This window comes from Protopterus annectens, chromosome 14.part0 (genome assembly GCF_019279795.1).
Source record: "Protopterus annectens isolate FY-2018-M chromosome 14.part0, PAN1.0, whole genome shotgun sequence".
In the NCBI taxonomy this organism is placed as follows: Eukaryota; Metazoa; Chordata; order Ceratodontiformes; family Protopteridae; genus Protopterus; species Protopterus annectens.
This window is the reverse complement of record NC_056748.1, coordinates 996,088,219-996,109,713: the sequence shown is the minus strand read 5'-3', so window position 1 is coordinate 996,109,713 and position 21,495 is coordinate 996,088,219. Positions and strand designations below refer to the sequence as shown.

The following is a 21,495-nucleotide window of genomic DNA, read 5'->3' as shown; positions in this document are numbered from 1 at the left end:
ATGCAACATATGTTTCTACTTAACATGTACTTAAAACCATTTAAGGCTGGATCTTGTTTTAGTCTTGTCCCATGGAGAAGTAGTCTTCATTTACTATTCCTTATTTAGTTACTATGTAATCTGCAGACTATCCTCTGACTTTTATTCTGTGAGAAAAAAAGACTACAAATGTTTTACATTTTCTTTTTTTAAAGGGAAGGCATCTAAAGTTGGTGGAGAACCAGGAATCACAAGAGCAGTTCTTTCTAGAATTCAGGTAATTTCATATATTAACAGTGTGGCTTTCATAAATGTATTTGTTTATTGTTAGAGTTCATTGTCTCCCACAACTTTTCCATTGTTCATTTTTGTTGCGATACACTTGTAAAACAAAAAAAAGAACAAAAGTAATACTTTTACTGGTGAATAAGATTGGGTAAAGTCTGTTGAGACCACACAAGGTCCTAGCTGCCTAAGCAGCTGACATGACTACTTAGTTGGCGCAGCTGATTTACATTTTACTAGTATCTGGGTAGTGAATTGCACTGACTCTTCCCCCCTATCTTTGAAAGAGTTCCTTCTCATATCATTTCTGAGCTGGCTCACCTCAATGAACTGCATGTGCTCCCCTTCTCTTTTGTTTGTTTTGAATTCCTCCCACCCCGGATTTTATATGTTCAGATTATGTCGCCCTGTCCGGCTTGTTTACTGGATATATGCATTCATCATCTCCAGTCTGCTTTGATAGTCTGGTTTCTCCATCCTGTTACCCATCTTAGTAGTCCTCCTGTAGGTAACCTCCCCTCCAATCGTTACTGCTGTCTGGCATTGGGTAGTATGACCTCACTTTCTTTTTGGGTGACAGAAGTATAGAATCATAGTGTTTTGTATCAGGTGAGTTATTTAAGTAAATGAAAAGGTGTTTTGCATGTGCTTTATGTGGGTTGCCTTAAAAGATACTTTTCAGTATTTTATACCAGAGCAATGAACCTGCTGGGTGTCCTTTTCCTGCATCCTAGCCAGACTCATTAAAACCCATTAAAATTTGAGAGCTGAATATAAAGTTCACCTTGTCCCAAAGTTTTGGACTCTTGACGTAGTTTTATTAGAGGTGGGGGTACAAGGGGTTCTGCTCCTCTAAGGGTGTGAGGCATAAAGTTAGATAAAGCAGCAAAAAAATGTGTCCTTTGTTTAATCTCATGGACTTTAATTCACAGGCTGGTTAGCTAACCAGATTGGGTGATGATATAAAGGCATTTAACAAAACAATTCTTTGTTGTTTTTGCTAAAATGAAACTTGCTGGGAAGAATTTTGATTATTTGATTTGACTACCATAAAGAGTCGTCTGCACAAATCAGCTACATTTGAATTAAGACAGAAAACATGAATTACCATTCGAAAAAGTCCTGAATGTTCTGAGGTCCAAAATGAGAAGTTTAAGCTGACTTTTAAATGTTTTTGTGCATAGCAAGGAAGATGTTACTTTAAAGCTGACTTGAATTGCTGGAGAATAAGATTAGGTCGGTCAAGTTTAGTTTTTGATTCCGATGAAGTCACATGAGATTTGTAGTGATGAAAGCAGTTAATCTAAATTAAACATTGCTTTGCAGTACCTTTGTGTTTTGTGGTCTAGTGTTTATTTTTGTGTGGTTACAAGTTAGGAAATATGGATACCCTTAATGTCTCAGGAGTGGTCTTTTATCTCCCCAGCAAGCATAGGTATTTAATTAGCTGGAGGCTTGGACTTGACCCAAGTTGAGCGAATTTCTTGGCTTTTGCATACTGTGGACTGTGTACTCCTCCTCACCCTGACAGACAACACCAGCTGAAACCCCCTTTTAATTAAAGCACATAGATCACCATCTAGTGATCGCATAACAGCCAAAGTTTATAAAGGTTATAGCTGATACTATGACAGACCCTATCATGACCATGCACAACTGAAGCATAATTTAATCAAATGTATCCAAAAATAAATGAAAGCACTGTTTATGCCTTTCTGCAAGGTTAAGGATAGCCACCTGTAGTACTGTTGTCCATTTTGTACCCTTCCTAATGTACTAGAAAACTACACATTGGCAGACAGCATGTGGAAAATATTAACACCTCTGCTAGAGAGCATCACTGTATCCATTTATCACAGGAAGTTTGGCTTTAACCGCATATCAAGATTAATTGGTAATACTTTCATTTGCTGAAAATTGTATTACAAGGCCTTATACCCTGACATAAATGCAACTCTTGGACTGTATGATCGACCTTGGAAAATTGCATTAGCTAATACTTCTGAACTTGAAATTATGAGCAAATCAGATACTCTGATGGGCTTTTTGGTCAGTGTCCCACTGACATTTGGAATTGTTTGTCACAATAAGGATAAATCATTGCACATATAGCTTTCAGATTCTCCGTGATTAAAGATTTTGAACAGAGACATAAGTCATGTAAGTATGGAGTCCACAGACCGTTTATTACAGAGAAGATACTGACTATTGGTATCTTGTTTATTACTTGGTCATTTCAATCTCTTAAAACAAAGATATCACTGCAGACTATGAAATAGTACCAGCAGTGATTTCTTATGGTAAATCACTGTCACAATCAGTGTTGTGTTACTCAGTTTCTTGTGATTTAGGCACTTGACACTTGAGCAGCTTAATCTTGGCTATGTGTAGACATGCTCACATATTTACCTATATATGTACACACACACACCTACCTGATGGCAGATTAGGTGATCACATCACCAGTTCACCTATTAGCATATTATTGATATGTGGAAGGAGACAAGAGTCTCTGGTAAAAACCCACACGAATAGGAGGACACACAGATACTCCATGCATGTACCACAGCTAGGAACCAAACCAGGTAACAGGGCCTTGTGAAGTTGCAACACATGACACCACACTGCTGTGCCATCCTTCACTGAACATTTTGAAATTATTTTGAGAATCTCTTGCCTTCTGTCATTTTTTACTGTATATATGTTGGAATAGAACTCCATTCTGAAAAAGATCTTTCCACATACCCAGGCTTTAGACTCACCATTATGAGTCCACCTTCATAACTTCATGTGTATCTTGCATCCTTTCATGCTGGGCTCCCTGTTGTCTCTACCAGACTAATAGCAAATGTATTTCATCCCATCTTTTTTCTGTATTCCCATTCCTGCTCTTGCATACACAACCACTCTATTAGCAAAATGGTGCACTTTGTCATCTGCACGTACATGACATATCCATTTGTCTTACTATATTTTTTATTAAATTTATTTTATATAGTTCATGCTCTCTTCTGCAGCCTTTGAATTTACCTTCCTTAACTTCCGTTTTTATTTGCCCATTCATTCCTCTGCATATGCTGGCTGCAGCCTGTAAGCCTGGACTTTGTATTCTGTGAGGTAAAGCCCTCGACCCTTGTCAGCCCCTCCCTTTTCATACTGAGCCAATGTCTAATTACACTACCTACTTACAGTTTCTTACTGATGGCAAATATACACTACATTTTCCAGGTATACTGCTTTGTAATTACTTATTTTGTCAGGAGTACATTTTTTATTTATACTTCTGTGTACATTTTTGTGTCATACCTAAAAGGAAACTGCCTCTGCAAAGTGGTGTTTTGCTGATCAGAAGTGGAAATACTGTCTTGTTAATTGTGAAGTTTGTCAGTTAAGCCACTCCTATTCCTTTGATGTTTTAGGAAGATTTTTGTTTGATCCATTTTCCTGAGGATTTTATTTCTTCGTGGCACAGAGTATCACATATTTTTTTCTCCTCCTTTCTTATATTCACTTATAGTGTTTTGTTTGTGAGAAGGACTGGGTGTACACTGGAACACTGACTGTGTAGCATGATTCTATGTTTCCATTAACTTGTATTGCTTTCTTGTAGCTGTGCCATAACTGCTTTTAAAGACTTTTTCAGAATCTGGGGCAGATTTACTGCAGTGTCCTTGGTGGTGAAATCATTCACTGATTGATGATGCCTGTTGTTCCTTTGCAGGTCTGTGACCGGCCCCCTGTGTATTTGCTGGACACTCCTGGAGTTATGTCTCCAAAAATAGGAAGCTTAGAGAATGGCATGAAACTAGCTGTCTGTGGTGAGTTCTATTTTGCTGTTACTATTTGCAGAGTTAAAATGGGTGAGACTGTAATTCTGTTTTGTTTGGCTATTCCTGTGAGACCTGTTTAACATCTATGACTTGCATTAAAATAGTAATTTTCCACCTAACTCAAGTGAAGGATGCATATTGAAATACTTTAGTATCATAGTGGCTTAAAACATTTTCCTGGTATCCTCTAAACTGCAGGTTCATTTTGATTGCTTTTTTATTTTTGTTCTGTGACATTATTTATTTTGTTATGTTATATTTTATGGCATAATGGTTAAGATGTTTGCTTTACAGACACAAGGTTCAGGGTTTGATTCTCACACGGGTTAATTGGCTAGGCTCAAAATGGCCTATGAGGGCAGTTAGGCTAGTACTAATCTATGAACCTATAAATGTGTTAACCAGGTAAGAACCCTGGAGTCGTGTCCCTTTTCACAGGTGACCTGGGAGCATTGTCTGGTTAAGTTTAAGTGATTTACTGAGAGTCACACAGCTGGCAAATGGAGGTGAAAGGAATCAAACACTGTCCCCTTTTTCAGAGGAAACAGCTCTTTAACAGTTTGGAGCCTTAGTCCTGTGTGCTAAATGATAAAGTGCTAAATGTTTTCTTTTAACAGTTGTGTAAGCTGAAATTGACAGACTCTATAAGGATTTTCCACAGCTAAATATTCACAGTTAATGCCTTTGACACCTGATAACATTGTCCAAAATACTGTGATACTTCTAGAAAATTAGGATGTTGTTTAACATCTAGGCATGTCTGTCTAGGTGGGATATACTGCTGCAAGGTAGGTTTGGGGGCTACAGGTATGTTGTAGCATGTGTACTCATATTTGTGGAGATAGACATACAGATTTATGATTATACATTGAAGATTTTTTGTCTGACAGACAAGACATGAAAAATCACTGAAAGCCACTTTTACTGAACAAAAAAAAAAATCAACTTTTTTTTTTGGGGGGGGGGGGGGAGTGCACAAACTCCCCTTCTCCCTAGTTCACATTTTAGTTTAGTTTATTTTACAGCTGCACAACAGCGAAGAAAGGGCAACATCTAATGATCACTTAAAGTGGCTTTGTACGATAATTCTGTTGCTTTGTTGTCAATTGAACAAACATTTAAAATCCCATCATGTTCTTAAACACATTAGTCTGTAAAACAGTGTGTATGTACATTATATATGTATACACACAACTTGTATACAAACATGCATATACCCATATGCACACAAATGCACAAGGATGAAACGTGTACAAATATGCAGCCGCCACCCACCCATGATGTCTTCTAGGAGATGAGGTATATGCAGGTGTTCTAGCTCACTAGATTTCAAATACACAGTAATGGTTCACTTAGTTCTACAGTTCTTTATTAATGCATTTAGGCCAATGAAGCCAGGACTCCTGCAGCTGCAGACGTCACAGGTTTTTTACCTTTTTTGTGGCTGGTTGGTGTAGCATAAGTGGACAGTCTAGCCACTTGCTGAAACACACAGCTTTTGAAAATTCTGATGTCCAGTACTTTAAGGGTGGGTCACATATACAAGGTTCAAACCAAAAATAAAAAATTCCCACAGCAAATAAGTAAAGAACCAAACCAAAGAGACCCAAACAAAACAGAGTACCATCTAGGAAAAAAAAAAAAAGGAAGCAGACCTGCCTTGATGTGATCATCATATTCAATATAAAGTCACCACTGTGCCATCATAGCCAGTTTTATGTCTGTTTGCCACAGCTTCCATTTTTTTCTCACATAATAAGCCAAAAACTCTGTTTTGGCTTAGGCTGTCGATATCTAACCTCCCTTTTCAGGCAGTGGCAAATATTTTGATGTAACACTCAAGGAGCTAGACTACGGCGGTGGTGCTGCGGTAGCGTTGTCGCCTCACACTAAGACTGTTAGTTTCTCAGCTAGAGCGTCTTCTGTGTGGAGACATGCGTGAATGGGCGTATCTTCGTTGAAGGTTGTGCGTCAGAGCTGGCAACTCGGCACGTAAAAATCTACTGCCAATCCACTGTGGCGACCCCTAACCGGGAAAAGCCGAAAGACAGCAACTCAAGGAGTCATTAGTAAAACCAGTCAATTTTGTCCTTTTGACTTTCAAATATTCTAAGAAATCATTTACACCCTCCAATACTTTGTGTAATCTTAAATTATGTTTTTGTGCTTTAAATACCAGTCCAGTGAGATGTGTTAGATTTGTTCAGACCTTTTAACTGGTCCTGTTGACTTTTACTGTGTTTCCACCATTTGTTGCCTAACATGCTCCATCAATACCTGTTGCTCGTGCAGGCATTTCTCAGTATTATCAAACTTCCAGTCTTATCCTATAAATTGTAAACATTTACATCCAATTCCATAGCTCAAACTGTATGGCCTCTAGGCAGTTGTCACCTCACTCACATTCAGTCTTACCATCCTTTTAGTTTTTCTGGGTGGCAAATGCTATATCACAGGCACCCGATTCTGGCTATTAAACTATTTTCCCCCTCAGAGTATTCCAATTCCATAATGCAGTCCATATCATTCATTGCTAATTGTTCAGTTGTACCTGTATCATTCTCATCACCCATGTCCACATCAGATTAACTTGTTTAAATATCTTTACTAAATGTCTTACACTTAACAAATAGTGCCTCCCAGGAAGGCATCCAGCTTCATAAAGCATTCTACATTCATGTACTTCTATGATATTCTTAATAGTACAGTTGCTATTATTTGGATGTCTTAGACTCCTGTGTATGTATATATTTATGTAGGATGACTGAGTTAGGAATCCTGATGGCTGGGTGGCAGTAGACAGTGTGGATGAAGTGTTGTATGTTGATGGTACAGTTGCTATCATCTGGATGTCTTAGACTCGTGTATATGTATACATATATGCAGGATGTTTGAGTTAGGAGTCCTGATGGCTGGGTGGCAGTAGACAGTGTGCATGAACTGTTGCAGTAGGGCTTCTCCAGGGTTAAAAAAGAAAGAAATTACATTTCTTCTGATGCAGCATAATATTGAATTAATCCCAATGGGAAAAAGAAAAATGTTAAGATTTCATGATGAAGTGTCCCCTTGAGCATTAACGTGGGAGTAAGGAAATATCAGATGTTCTTTGTGTTTCACTGTTGCAGTCATCACACTTGGGTTATCTGCCGGCAGGTAGCCCTCAGTCAGCCCGAATACCAGAGACTTCGTATTTCTGCATCAGTTGCTGTCGCTCCAGGACTGACGTCAGGTCGTCAAGGGTATAAAGACAGGCAGCCGATGCCATTACATCAGTCTTTATTGCCGAGGAGCCCGAAGCAGAAACAGTTCGCAAGTGCCAGTCGGCCGCTACCTGAAATTTCGTTTACGAATTGAATAATCCTGAAGTCTTCTAAAGCTAAGTACCCCGTTGGGGATCCTTTTTTCTTGCTCTAACCGATGTCAGAAAAAGTTAACAATTGTCTTGCCTGTGGAAAGCAAATACCACACAGAGATTTTCATTCTTACTGCGTCACCTGTTTAGGCCCAGACCACGACGTACCTCGCTTTCGGTTTTGTGCCTTGTTCAATGCCCGAACCATTCGTCGTCGGGCTCTCATTGTCGCTAAATTCTTTTGCTTTCGATCTCCATATTCCGAAATGGCTTCGGTAAGCCATCCAACTACCGATAGTCCGAAAAAATGTAAAGATAAAGACAGAGACAGACTGCATAGGTCCAAAGCTGCCGACAACGCTTCCTTAAGCTAGTCACCAGTTTTCCAGTACTCAGTGAGGTGCTTTCACAGCCCCTGATACCCGCTTCAGTGGATTCGCAGGCCTCTACAGAGACCCATTCGGAGTCTGGTATGTTGCGAGACTCTTCTTCGGCTATAGAACCTGCAGATGTCTCTACCTTGGATGGGTCTGGAGCCGCTGTACAGGCTCTGGCTTCTGAGGCAGTCTTCACACTACCGATGTTCGACTCAAACCTGGCATTCCTTACTCCAGGAAAACAAGCCTGTCTGACAGGCTACTTTTCTCAACTGGCCACCAGAACCCAGTTATCCACAAGGAAAATCCTGCAAGCTCTAGGGTTCATGGCATCCTGCATTCTTCTAATTCCATATGCCAGACTGCATATGAGGAAACTTCAGTGGTACTTAAAAAGCCTTTAGTGTCAACATTCTCAGGACTGGAAACTATTATACCTATGATACCTTGTCTAAGGAAAGATTTTCTTTGGTGGGCAGCAGCATGCAACCACAAGAAGGGACTTCCTTTTTCACAACCCCATGCCACCCAGATCCTAACCACAGACGCATCGGACTATGTCTGGGGTGCACACCTGGACGGCAGGTGCATTCAGGGCCACTGGAGCCCAAATCAAATTCATCTGCACATCAATCAAAAAGAGATGCTAGCTGTTCAGCACGCTGTGACAGCTTTCAGATCTCTACTGTCTCTGGGGCCTCTACTAATCAAAATTGACAACACCACAGTGATGTGGTACATCAACAAGTAGGGGGGAACTCATTCTTACCCACTCTGCAGGCTAGCCATGACCTTTTGGAACACGGCCTCAGCCATGCATATTCAACTGCTAGCTCAATTCCTGCCAGGCAACCAAAACTCTCTGGCAGAGAACTTATGCAGAAATCTCCTAGACCCACACAAGTGGCAATTAAACCGCAACACCTTCAGTCTTGTGACCCAGAAATGGGGAACCTCGAAGGTGGACCTATTTGCCTCCCCCCACAACCACCAGCTCAGCAAAGTCTGCACCAGGGAACCTCACAGCAAGGCCTGGAAAGTGGATGCCCTATTCTTCCAATGGGTAAACCTCTCAATCTCTGCATTTCCCCCTCTACCTTTTCTTACAAGAGTATTACTCAAAATAAGGGAGGAAAGACCAAGGGCAATCCTGATTGTCCCAGACTGGCTACGCCAATACTGGTACCCATTACTGCACAGTCTGTCACCGTTGCCTCCATGGCACATCCCTCAGATTCCAATTCTCCTGACTCAGCAGGAGGAATTGTTCATGCTTCCACAATTGCAGACCCTGAACCTGGCAGCCTGACTTATTCCTTGTTTCTCTAACAGTGGCCAGCCTACCCAAGCAGGTCCTGGATGTTAAGCCCAGCACAGCCCTCCTTACCTCTCATCCTGGATTACCTAGCAGACCTACTCCACAGAGGCCTATCCTTTTCTTCCATTAAAATTCATGCCTCTGCCATATGTGCACATTACAGCACTGAGCCACCTCTCTTTCTCTCTTTCCACACCCTCTCATCAAGCAGTTCCTGAGAGGGGCTAACAATTTAAGGCCACCAAGAAGAGTCCCTACCCTTGCTCGGGACCTTAATTTTGTGTTGGAAAAGCTCATGCAACCCCCTTTGAGCCTGCAGATTCAGCAGTGTTAAAATTTATCTCTTGGAAAACAGCCTTGCTTCTGGCCATCACTTCAGTAAGAACAGTGTCTGACCTACAAGCACTTATGGCTGTGGAACCCTTCATCATTTTTCATGCTGACAGAGTCTCCCTCAGGACTAACCCAACTTTCATGCTTAAGGTGGTGTCCAGTATGGCTCTCAACCAATCTAGTCATTTGCCCACCTTTTTCCCTAAACCTCAAAATAAGGGGGAAAGGATTCTGCACTCTTTAGATGTGTACAGACAGCTCAGATTCTACTTGGATAGGAATAAGCCCTTTAGGAAATCTGACCAGTTACTAGTCAGCTTTGCACTAGGGGCAGAGGGCAAGGCCATATCAAAACAAACCATCTCCAAATGGATAGCGCACTGTATCCATTTCTGTTACAAACTCCATGGGAAACCACCCCCACAGGGGATAAGAACAGATTCCACTAGGGCAACTTCAACTTCTGCAGCCTTTTTCAGAGGGGTCCCTACCAGGGACATTCTGGAAGCTGCAATATGGAGTTTTGTTCATACCTTCACCAAGCATTACTACCTGCCTATCTTTTCCAAATCCAGGGCAGGCTTTGCAACCGCAGTCCCGCAGGGCATGCTAGCCAACCCGAACTCTTCTTGACTGCCTCCACCCATTCTTCAGCTTTGGGAATCAACCCAAGTGTGATGACTGCAACGGTGAAACATGAAGAACTTAGTACAGTTGTGTACACTTGCCATAAATGTAGATGTTTGAGTGTATTCACTGTTGCAGTCCTGGTTTCCCACTCTCCACCCCCCTTGTCTCTCTCTCTCTCTCTTCCTCACTCTTTACAGTGCTATTTGGTATTTACTTTCTACTGGTGGTGTTATTCCACCATAACTTAGCTCCCTATTTGGGGGCTCCTGGCATTTAGGGCAAGAAAAACTGATGTAATGATGTCGGCTGCCTGTTTTTATACCACTGACGACCTGACGTCAGTCCTGGAGCGACAGCAACCGATGCAGAAATACTAAGCCTCTGGTATTTGGGCCGACTGAGGGCTACCCCTAGCAGGATAACCCAAGTGTGATGACTGCAACAATGAATACACTCGAACATCTACATTTATGGTAAGTGTACACAACTGTACTTTCTCCTGAAATCTTCCCCTGGACTCTGGAGGGTCTGATGGCCCAGGGTGAGATATTTTTTCTAGGACCTCTTGGACCAGGGCTTGCAGGTCATACCATTGATATCTGGAATCTGTTTGTGCATTGAGAAATGTCCTCATGGGTGAAAGAATGCACCTCAAGGGGTTATGGACTGATGTGAGTACTTGGCCCCATGCAGGCCTGCTCCATCTCCATGCTCTAGCATTTTGGAGCGTCAGTTCCTTAGCTCTCCTTAAATGTGAATCAGACACTGGAAAGGGTTTCAACTTTCCCTGATTTTGGGGTCAGGGAAGAACTAGTCAGTGCCCTTCTCATGGCTTCTGCAGTGGACTTCCTTATGGTATGTTGTAATCTTGATAGTGCTGATACTCTGGCTAATGCCACAGGCACTGCATGTGCCCGCATAGGATGGCATGGTTCAGAATGTCTTCTTTTAAGGATGAGCTTTGGCCATTCCTGACACCCATGGAGAGGTCCATTTATAAGCAAGTAGCTAAAGATGGAAAAGGCCACTAGTCATTGTGGTGAGCCCCTGTCACATACCTCCATTCCCACATTTTCTTGCAAGTCTGGCCAGTTCCCCAAGGGAGAAATGTCTTCATAGCCCGAGAAGGGCCCCCTGAGTCTTAGGCACTGTTGCCTTCTTTGCTTGCACCAACCCAGTCTCCCATGAAGGTAATCCCCACTGACTAAACAGTCACTGTTTAACATCTGGTCAGGACTGTGTATTGGGAGGGTGCTTCTCCTCTGTATTTACCCTGGCTTGAAGAATAATCGCAAAAGACCAGTGGGTTCTGGACATGGCCTTAGGTGACCACATCTTCTTGTTAGGTTGTCCTCCATAAAGAGTTCCACTGGGAGACCAATTTTTGTGTGCAGAACTCTAGTACAGGTTCAGACTGTACTTGTAGGGATCATAGAAGCTCTCCCTCCTTCTGAGTTACATAAGAGGTTTTACCTCTACCTTTTCTTCCAATTGAAAAGGGAATGGGAAGATGTATGTTCATAGGTTCATAGGTTGGTAATAGGCTATCGGCCCTAGGGCCAATGCAAGCCTAGCCATAACAATTCCCTGGATATTTCGTCCCACAATATTTACTTCTCCAGGCCCCTGTCTAGCAGGGCGAATGACATGATCCCCGGGTTGAATTTCCTAGCTCCCATCCAATCATCAAGGTTCCTTTGGAAGAGGGCCAAAGAGGCACTCTGCTTGATATGTATGAGCAATCTATTCCAGAGTATGGGGAGTCTCTGGGACAGGAACCTATCCCTCCAGCATGTTTTGTTCATTGTGATGACAAGGTTTAGATCCCTGGAGCGTGTGGCTCTGAGAGATTGGGATTTCTTTAAGTGGAGCATGTCCAACAGCTCAGGGCTTGACATGGCCTTGTATGTTAAGCAGAGATCGCCTCTGAGTAGACGATATGCCACAGAGTATAGCTGGAGTTTTTTTAGACGGTCAGTATACGGCATCTGCTTTAGGCCTGTGATTCTTTTAGTGAGGTATTTCTGTGGCCTTTCAAGCTGTTGCAGATGTCTTGTGAGGTACATACCAAACGGGGCATTATACTCTATAATGGGTCTAATGAGGGATGAGTACAGTGGGACAATGACCTCCTTTTTTCTGGATGAAAAGCCCTTAGTGATGAGGTGTGCCACAGAAGGATTTCCGGACTGTTGTGGCAATGTGGTTATCGAAAGTGAGACCACTGTCCACCTGTGTCCCTAAGTCTCTCATCACACTTTCGATGTTTAGTGTCCTGCCACCTATGTGGTAATTCATGGGTACATGTTTTTTTTTCAAAGGGGATAACTATACATTTCTTGGCATTAAGCTTGAGCCCAAGGCTCTGGCACCAGGCATCTGTTTCTGTAAGACCCTTTTGTAGAATATCCACCATATCTCTCATCACACTTTTGATGTTTAGTGTCCTGCCACCTATGTGGTAATTCATGGGTGCATGTTTTTTTTTCAAAGGGGATAACTATACATTTCTTGGCATTAAGCTTGAGCCCAAGGCTCTGGCACCAGGCATCTGTTTCTGTAAGGCCCTTTTGTAGAATATCCACGTCATTTGGGGATTCAATAATGGCTCCCAGTTTGCAGTCATCTGCAGACTTTGTTAGCCAGAGTCCCTTAGTGTTGGCCTGTAATTCAGAGAAGTAGATGCCAAACAAGAGTGGTCCCAGGACTGAACCCTGAGGTACTCCACTTGTCACTTGTCTGGAGCTGCATTTGGAGTCGGCTACTTTTACAGTCTGGGTTCTGTCAGTAAGCCAGTTAGCAACCCATCGAGTGACGTAGGGATTTATGCCCAGCTTAGTAAGCTTATCTATGATTCCAGAGTGGGGGATGGTGTCAAAGGCCTTGGCGAGGTCCAGATAGGCTGTGTGGACTGCCTTACCCTCGTCCATAGCTCTGGAGACTGATTCGAAGAAGTCAATCAGATTCAGGAGACAAGATCGGCCCTTCACAAACCCAAACTGGGTGGGGTCTAGTGTTTGTAGGTTGCCAATGTCTTTGTTTATAAGTTCCATGATAATGCGTTCCATGCCCTTGTAAATCAGGCTTGTCAGACTGATGGGACAGTAGTTCCCGGGATCCAAGGTGGATCCTCCCTTGTGGAGCGGGATAACTGTAGCTGTGCGCCACTCAGTGGACATGAAGCCTGAGGTGAGGCTATGATTAAACATGACACTTAGGTGAGGTGCCAGTTCATTTTGTAGTTCATGTAGTACACAGCCTGGGATGTCATCTGGTCCCATGAATGCTGTATTCTTAGCTTTGGAGAGTGCGGTTTCTACCTGTGTGGCCGTGATTATCGGAATTTGGCAATCTTTTGGTATTGAGATGGGCCCTTTATGGGGTGAGAGTGGGGTGAAGTTGGCACTAAATCGATATGCCAGGATATTGGCAATATCCTTGGGATCAGTATAGTTAATGCCATTCTGTTGTAACTCAGAGCAGATCTGAGCATTGCCATTTAGATTTTTGACATAACTATAGAATACCTTGCGGTTGTCTTTGGAACCTTTGGCAATTTTATTTTCGTAACTAGCTTTTGAGGATTTTATGAGGGATCTCAGCTTCTTACTGAGGCTGGTGAGGGAGTTTTTTGCACCCTGGGATTTTCCTCTTTTTTGCAACAGTTTCTTCCTTCTGTTGTATAGTTTGTTTATAGCAGGGGACCACCAGATTGGCTTCCTTTTTTTGGAGAAGCACATCTTGGTTCTATTTGGGATGGCACGATTCATGCACGAGTGGATGTGCTCGTACAGTGCCTTAGTGTAGGATTCTGCAGTCAAACTTCCAGATCCCGTCTGCGTGGGTGTTGTGAAGTTTGTAACTTCTGACTTCAGTAGCTTGAAGTTGGCTTTGGAGAAGTTTTTTAAGGAGGTTTCCTTACTGGGGGGTGGGGTGGGATGTGGATGTCAAGGGTGATTTGCTTATGGTCAGACCTGACCAATGAGGGGGTGACCACTGGTGTGGAGCATCTATCTCCCATGTTGGTAATGACCAGGTCTAGGATATTGGAGCCCCTGGTGGGACAATGGATTAGTTGATCCAGGGCGTTGGAATTTATGAATTCCAAGAACCGTTGGGAAAAGGAGTTGGTACCTGAGTAGTTTTCCCAATTAATGGCAGGGTAGTTGAAATCACCCAGTATTAGGGTGTTTGGTTGTATCTTAATATTTTCCAGTATGTTTAGAAAGGTGTAGTGAGAATCTTGGGGCATGGATGTGGATCTGTAGCAAGCTACAATTTGGATTGCAGTCTTACCTAGTGTTAGTTGCACCTGGAGAATTTCAGATGCATTGTGTTGGGCAACTAGCCTGGAGGTGTGAATATCCTTGGTGAATATGGACGCTCCTCCACCTTTAGTGTTTCGGTCCTGGTTTTGTGGCCGAAAAGTGTGGTAAGAATTGTAGCCTGATATTGCAGGGGTGCTCTCTGGAGCCTTGAACCAGGTCTCAGTTACTGCACAGATATCGATGTTCTCCATTTTTAGGAGTGCCTCGAGAGTGCATTTTGAGGTTTAGACTTCTAGCATTGAGTAGCATTACCTTCAGATTTTGCCTGCTTCTATTTGTTACGGTGGTGGTTTTATCCTTTGAACCTTGCCTAAAAAGGCACTATAGGGTGGCAAGAGCTTTAGCCAGTAACCTGAATCCCAGGGGTGACAGGTGCAGACCATCTCTGGCAAAGCATCATGGTTTGTCGATCATGTCATCCCAGGCAGACAAATACTGGATCCCCTTTGAATGACACCAGAAGCTTAGCCAATTGTTGAAGTCAATCATTTTGTCCTTGTACTGTGGTATCATTCTTGGCGAAGGCAGGATGCTACTCGGGGCTAGGGTCATACCTGCCTGGGTCACATGATCCAAGAGCTCTTCCATATCTCTTTTCATGTAGTCCAGGGAGGTACGTCTCAAGTCATTCACCCCAGCATGGACAATGACAGAATCATATTTGTACTTGTTGTGGAGTGACTTGAGTGCATGCGTTATGTGGTGGATCCTGGCACCCGATAAGCAGCTGACTGTAATTTTCTCCTTGTTCAGTCTGGTGCGTGGGACATCAGTGTGCCTGACTATAGAGTCACCTATGACTAAAGTGTTGGGTACATTGTCTTGCCTTAGGGGCTGTTGTTGGGTGGCACACTGGTGTTGTGAGCTATGTGTCGCTTTGGTTGTGAATGGTGTTTGTTTGCGTTTTGGCTTCACAGGTCCTTGTCTCTTGGGCAGGTTAATGTTAAGGGCCTCCGCATATGTGGGTTTAGTGTTGCTATGTGTGGGTGTTGATGGTGTGGGTTTTGAAGGGCTATGAGTTGCTTGAGGTGTGATGTAGGTGTTAATCTTCTCCTCTTGACTATCTAGCACAATCTTGGCCGCAGAGAGCTTTGCTTCCAGTTTGGCTATGTAAGTGCATCTCTCGCAGGTTGTAGTGTTGGGTGGTAGGAGGAGAGGATTGTCTGTGTACATTTGGCAGTTGCCGCATTGCCCCAGTATGCCCAGATTCACCAGGTGGACAGGAGAAATCACCGGAAGCTGACCCTTGGGCATGCCTGTTTAGGTGCTTTTATGTAAAGTTTAAGAGCTGTTTTCCCTTACCTTTGCAAGGTACTTTGCAATTATAGGCTATTTAGTGCCTATGATTAATTTCTCCTTATTGGCAATGGGAGCTGAGTGCTTGTATCGGTTTCAGGCTTCCTAGTGCTTTCCAGCAGATCCTAGAGCAAGTGCTAGTCACAGGGGTTCAGATTTTAGTGCTACTACTGAGAAACCAGCTAGTTTTAAGGGAAAATTTGAAGAGCAGACTTTCTGGCACCTAGAATAGTTTAACTGTAGCCTCGCAGTGCTACACGATGTGAAACATATGCAAACACACGCGTTTTTAAGCCAGAAAGTTGAAAGGGATAAAAATCAGCCCAAAAGGCTAATAAAATTACAACCACTCCTCTAGCGTTAGATAGGCAGTACAATGCTCACCAGTCCCACTGGTAGGCAGTAGGACTTCCCTCTACCAATGTAAGGTCTGGATAGCTCTGAGCACAGAAAATAAAGTCCTGAGACAAGCAAAGCTTGGGATATGTACTGACTAGAAAAGGTGGGAAACGAGCAAACAAGATAGTATTTTTTTTTTTGTTGAAACAGGCTAAACAATGCAATAATACCGTAAATAAACACAGAAACGGCTACCACACTTGAGTGTGTAGTCCTAGACAGTAAATGCAATTAAAACTCTACAAAATTAGCAGTTTAAAACTTTTTTAAATGAAGCAAGGCAAGTGCACAACTGAAAAACGATTTAAGAGGAAGTAACACAGCAGAATAAGTAGCTAGTCTACATATACAGAGAAGTCTATATATACAGAAAAGCAGCTAAAACACACAAAAACTTTGGATGCAGTGCAACCTAGAGCACATGAGTTGTAGCAATATTAAGGCAATTACAGTTATAATAAATGCTCTGAAATATACTCTATATTTCCAAAATGTTTGAGAAGCACAGGACACAAGGAGATTCAGGCAAAAAAAAATGTTTTTTTTTTTTTTTGAAAGGGAAAAAGGAGAAACAGAAGGCCTTATCAAATGTTCTCTCTGTATTAGATAGAATGAGCTAATGACACTAGACTGGGAGGAGTGTCCCAGATTAGATTTATAGTAGGGGTGGGCCACTGCAAAGCCACCAAGTATAACAGCAAGACACCAACTGTGAGGGAGGGTGGGGACAAAAAAAATAGCCTACAGACAGTAAGCAGTAGAGAAAGCCACAAAATGAAAGTTTTTATACAGATAAAGATTTGTAAAGATACAGAATGCTTTTAACTACAAACAAATAAAAGTGCTATATATAAATTGTTAGAAACAATAATCTGTATAAATATAAAAACAGGATACTTGTATATCTCAGCTAGCAGTTGTAGTCAACACCTCTTATCCACTCTGCTCAGTGTGTATAGACAGAAACCCTATCAAAGTAAGGGCTTAAATACCAGAACAACAACTTTTTTTGTAAAAAAAAAAAAAAAAAAAAAAAACACAAAAGAACCAGCCCCCACTAGCCAGCAGACAACACAATCTAGCCAAAGTAAAAAAAGACTTCAGCTAAAAAAATAGCCTACAGACAGTAAGCACTAGAGAAAGCCACAAAATGAAAGTTTTTATACAGATAAAGATTTGTAAAGATACAGAATGCTTTTAACTGTAAACAAATAAAATAAAAGTGCTATATATAAATTGTTAGGAACAATAATCTGTATAAATATAAAAACAGGATACTTGTATATCTCAGCTAACAGTTGTAGTCAACACCTCTTATCCACTCTGCTCAGTGTGTATAGACAGAAACCCTATCAAAGTTAGGGCTTAAATACCAGAACAACAACTTTTTTTTTTTTTTTTACAAAAACACAAAATAATCTGCCCTCACTAGCCAGCAGACACTTAACACAATCTAACCAAAGTAAAGAAAGGCTTCAGCTAAAAAAATAGCCTACAGACAGTAAGCACTAGAGAAAGCCACAAAATGAAAGTTTTTATACAGATAAAGATTTGTAAACATACAGAATGCTTTTAACTGCAAACAAATAAAAGTGCTATATATAAATTGTTAGAAACAATAATCTGTATAAATAATAAAAAAACAGGATACTTATATATCTCAGCTAACAGTTGTAGTCAACACATCTTATCCACTCTGCTCAGTGTGTATATTCTGCAATTCCATAACACCAGAGAATATGTTACATTTGGGATGGTGGCTGTCTAGGGTTTATAATCCTGTTGCCACAGGATACCACTGGAGCTGGTGGACACCTTGTGCCTTTCTAATTATTTGCCTTTGACACCGTGCTCATCAGTCTGAATGCTACATTAATACAATCCACAGATGAGTCCTTACTCTTTACTGAAGATTCTAGGATGTCCTCATTAAGAACTAACATGCAGGTATTCATATGCTCATTAATGGCTTAGAAACCATAAACTGATTTTAGATTGTTAAAGATTACATTATTTACTAAACCAAGCAGATTAAGCAAGGACTAGTCCAAAAAATTCAAGCCAATCAAAGCCAACTTCGAGGCAAAAAGAAATTCCCAGGCCAAGGATAACCATAAGGCATTTTTCAGTTATGTAAGCAACCTTAAAGGGAACACCCAACACTGTGCTGAACTAATAGTAAATTGAACTGGCTATACTGAGTCAGGGGATATAGCATATTTGCTGGGTGATCAACTTAGCTCCAGTCTCACTCCCATTACCCCCCCCCCCCCCCGAAATACTCAATAATGTGTCTCCTCCAGTTATCAGTAAGGAAGAGGTCCTCATTGCATTATCAAGAACTTAAAACACTGCATCAGTTGGTCCTGATAGTATCTCAGGATGCCTCCTAAATAACTTGAAATATGTCCTGTCAGTTTTAATAGAATCTCTTTTCAACTACAGCCTCCAGACAAGCATCATCCCTTGGGAATGGAGGACTGCAGCATTCATCCCTCTACACAAAGGTGGACCATCAACAGACCAAAGGAAAGTACAGTTATGTAAAATCTTACCATGACATTAGATGTCTTTCTCTTCACTGTTGCAGTATTCTACATAGATGGGATCTCCCACCCAGATCTTGTATGTGCAGTACATTACATCTATGCTGCTCACATGGAACGTAGGGCATAAAAGGGATGCACAGATGCAACTACCCAGAACTGAATTGCCCCAGAAGAGAACAGTCTCCATAGGACAAAGGAGTCCATGCACATCCAGAAGGAAAAAATGCAGAACAAAAATGAGGGGGTTGGAGGGAGGGAGGGAGCGAATACTGCAACAGTGAAGAGAGGGACACCTACTGTTATGATAAGATTTTACACAACTGTACTATGTCCCTTCTGTATCACTGTTGTAGTATTCTACATAGACAGGAGAGTATATAAGCTGAAGAAACAGAATGGGGGGTGGAAGGCTAAAAAGAGTCCTCTACTAAACAATTTTAACAAACCCACTTCAAATAGTATTAGTAAAACCTGTTCTGGCCCTAGAAACCATATCCGACTTATAATGCTTAGTAAAAGAAGATTAAGAAGCAGCTTCAAGAATGGAATTGGTGTCCAACCCCTTAAAGAAGGCACCAGAAGAGGCAACAGCATTAGTGGAATGGACTCTAACAGAAGTAGACAGAGATTTGCCATGAAAAGAATAACAAAAGTAAATGGCCTTGGATGTCCAGGAAGAGATGGGTTTCTTAGAAACGGGTGCAAACCCAATGACCTGGGATGAAAGGAAAGAAAAAGTGGATCAGACTTATGAATAGTCTTAGTTTTATCTAAGTAGTACCTGAACTGTATGTGTAAATCATAGGCATGCAGGACCCTCTCACTAGCGGACCGAGGAGAAAGGAAAAAAGAAGGGAGTTGAACCGACTGATTCAAGAAAAACTCATTTACTACCTTGGACATAAAGGAAGGATTAGTACAAAGGAACACCCTGTCCCTGTAAAAAAAACAAAACTAAAAAAGGAGGAATGGCTATAAGGGCCTGGAGCTCAGAAACCCTCTGAGCAGAAGTAACAGCCAGCAACAAAGCAGTCTTCCTGGTAAAATGTTGCAGAGAAGCAGAATTTGCAGGCTCAAAAAGAGTCTGAGTCGATTTTTCTCAAACAAAATTAAGGTCCCAAGACAGAGGAATAGGTTTGCTTGGAGGCGTAATATGCAGGATACCATTAAGAACTGATTGACCACAAAACAAGAAGTCAAAGGAGGATTCAAGGGCAGACAAGCGGAGATGGCTGACAAATGGGTCTTCACAGAAGAATAGACCAGACCAGACTGCAGAAACACACAAATAAGAGAGGACCAGAGGGACCCCCACTGAAAAATGGTACTGGTTACTAGCATGGCACCAGACCAAACATATTTTCCATTTGGACATATAAAATTTTCTGGTTGAGAGTTTCCTTGCCTCTTGTAAAATGATGAGCAGATCCTCAAAAAAGAGATGCTTGAAAGGGATCAAAACCGATCACCCACAGTGTCAGTTACAGAGTGGAAAAGTGAGGGTGGGTGAGAGACCCCTTTTCCTGTGTGAGGAAATCCAACCATTAAGATAACTTGTAATGATTGCCCCTGGCCAGATGCGTTAAGGGGAGAAGTAGTACTCTTTCAGCCAGAAGGAAGTCACTGGCAAGATTTTTTAGGGAGTCCACCTGAATCTCCTGTAGGACTCTTGGAACTAGAGTAAGAGTAAGGAAAGCATTAAGAAACATTCCCTTCCAAGGAAAAAAAAAGGCATCCGTCTTCCATGCCAGATGGCATGGCACTCTGGACCAGAAAAGAGGAAGCTGCCTGTTCAGAGGCAAAGCAAAAGATCTACCTGAGGAATACCCCACTGATGGACAATGTCCAGCAATACATCTCTGTGAAGCACCCATTTGTGAGCCTGCGTTTTGGACCTGCTCAGAGAGTCTGCCACTAGATTGTGCTCTGAAGGAGTGTATAGTGCCTGGAGAGTTAACTGATAACTTAGAGCCCCTTCCCAAACCTGAAGTGCCGTCCTGCAGAATAGATAAGATTTTGTGTCCCCCTGCTTGTTGACTTACCACATCACTGTAATGTTGTCTGTGTACACCTTCAAGGAGACTAGAGAGAACATGGGGTGAAAAACCTGAAGATCCAGAATTGAGCCCTCATCTGTTTGATGTTGATAAGGTTTTATTTCTGATGGAGAGGCCAGAACTTTCAAGTGACCAAGAGTAGCTCCCCACCCCATGTTGAAGGCATCAATGAACAGCTCTTGAGATGGGACTGGAGGCTGAAGGGGCCGGCCTGGGTTCAGAGTGAACTGTTGAATCCACCACTCAAATTCCTTCTTGACATGGAAGGAGAGGTACACTGAAGTTCAGAGTGTGACAATGCTACAGCCAAACTAACTTGAGGTACCAGTGAAGCTGCTGCATGTGCAGTCTGGCTAGAGGAAGCAGTGGAATAGAAGAGGCCACGAATCCCAGGGCACAAAGAAACTTCCTGGCTGGCATGGTAGTCAGAGGAAAAAGATTGAAAGAAGGTTGGCAATGACAATTCCTTTGGAGGCAGAAGAGAGGCCGACTTTGGCACTGTCTGAATCTTGCATGCCAGATGCACATGATCCTGAGAGGGAATTAGGATAGAGGGTACTTATGTATTATCGCAACCAGATTTTTTCGGCAGTGCTGGTTACTTCTGCTTAGATCAAGTAGTAGCAATACAGTGTTATGAAGGTTAGATATGTCTTCTGTAATGTTTTTGTAGTTTTATGAAGGTTTATCATTGAAACAGCTGAAAAAAACTAAAGTCGGAAAAGTAAGGTTTGAAAAATAGGTTTCCCCTTTACCTCCAGC

The 21,495-nt window shown here is 42.1% G+C and overlaps 1 protein-coding gene across 2 annotated transcripts in view; it reads left to right on the top strand.

Annotated features, from left to right (window-relative positions):
• The window catches only part of MTG1 (mitochondrial ribosome associated GTPase 1), a 399,555-nt gene that overhangs the window by 273,871 nt on the left and 104,189 nt on the right, over positions 1-21,495 (top strand). For both annotated transcript variants that reach the window (XM_044056794.1, XM_044056795.1), the window contains exons 7-8: positions 195-256; positions 3,986-4,082. In XM_044056794.1, coding sequence (XP_043912729.1) covers positions 195-256; positions 3,986-4,082 — 159 coding nt within the window. The remainder of the gene's footprint in view (positions 1-194; positions 257-3,985; positions 4,083-21,495) is intronic.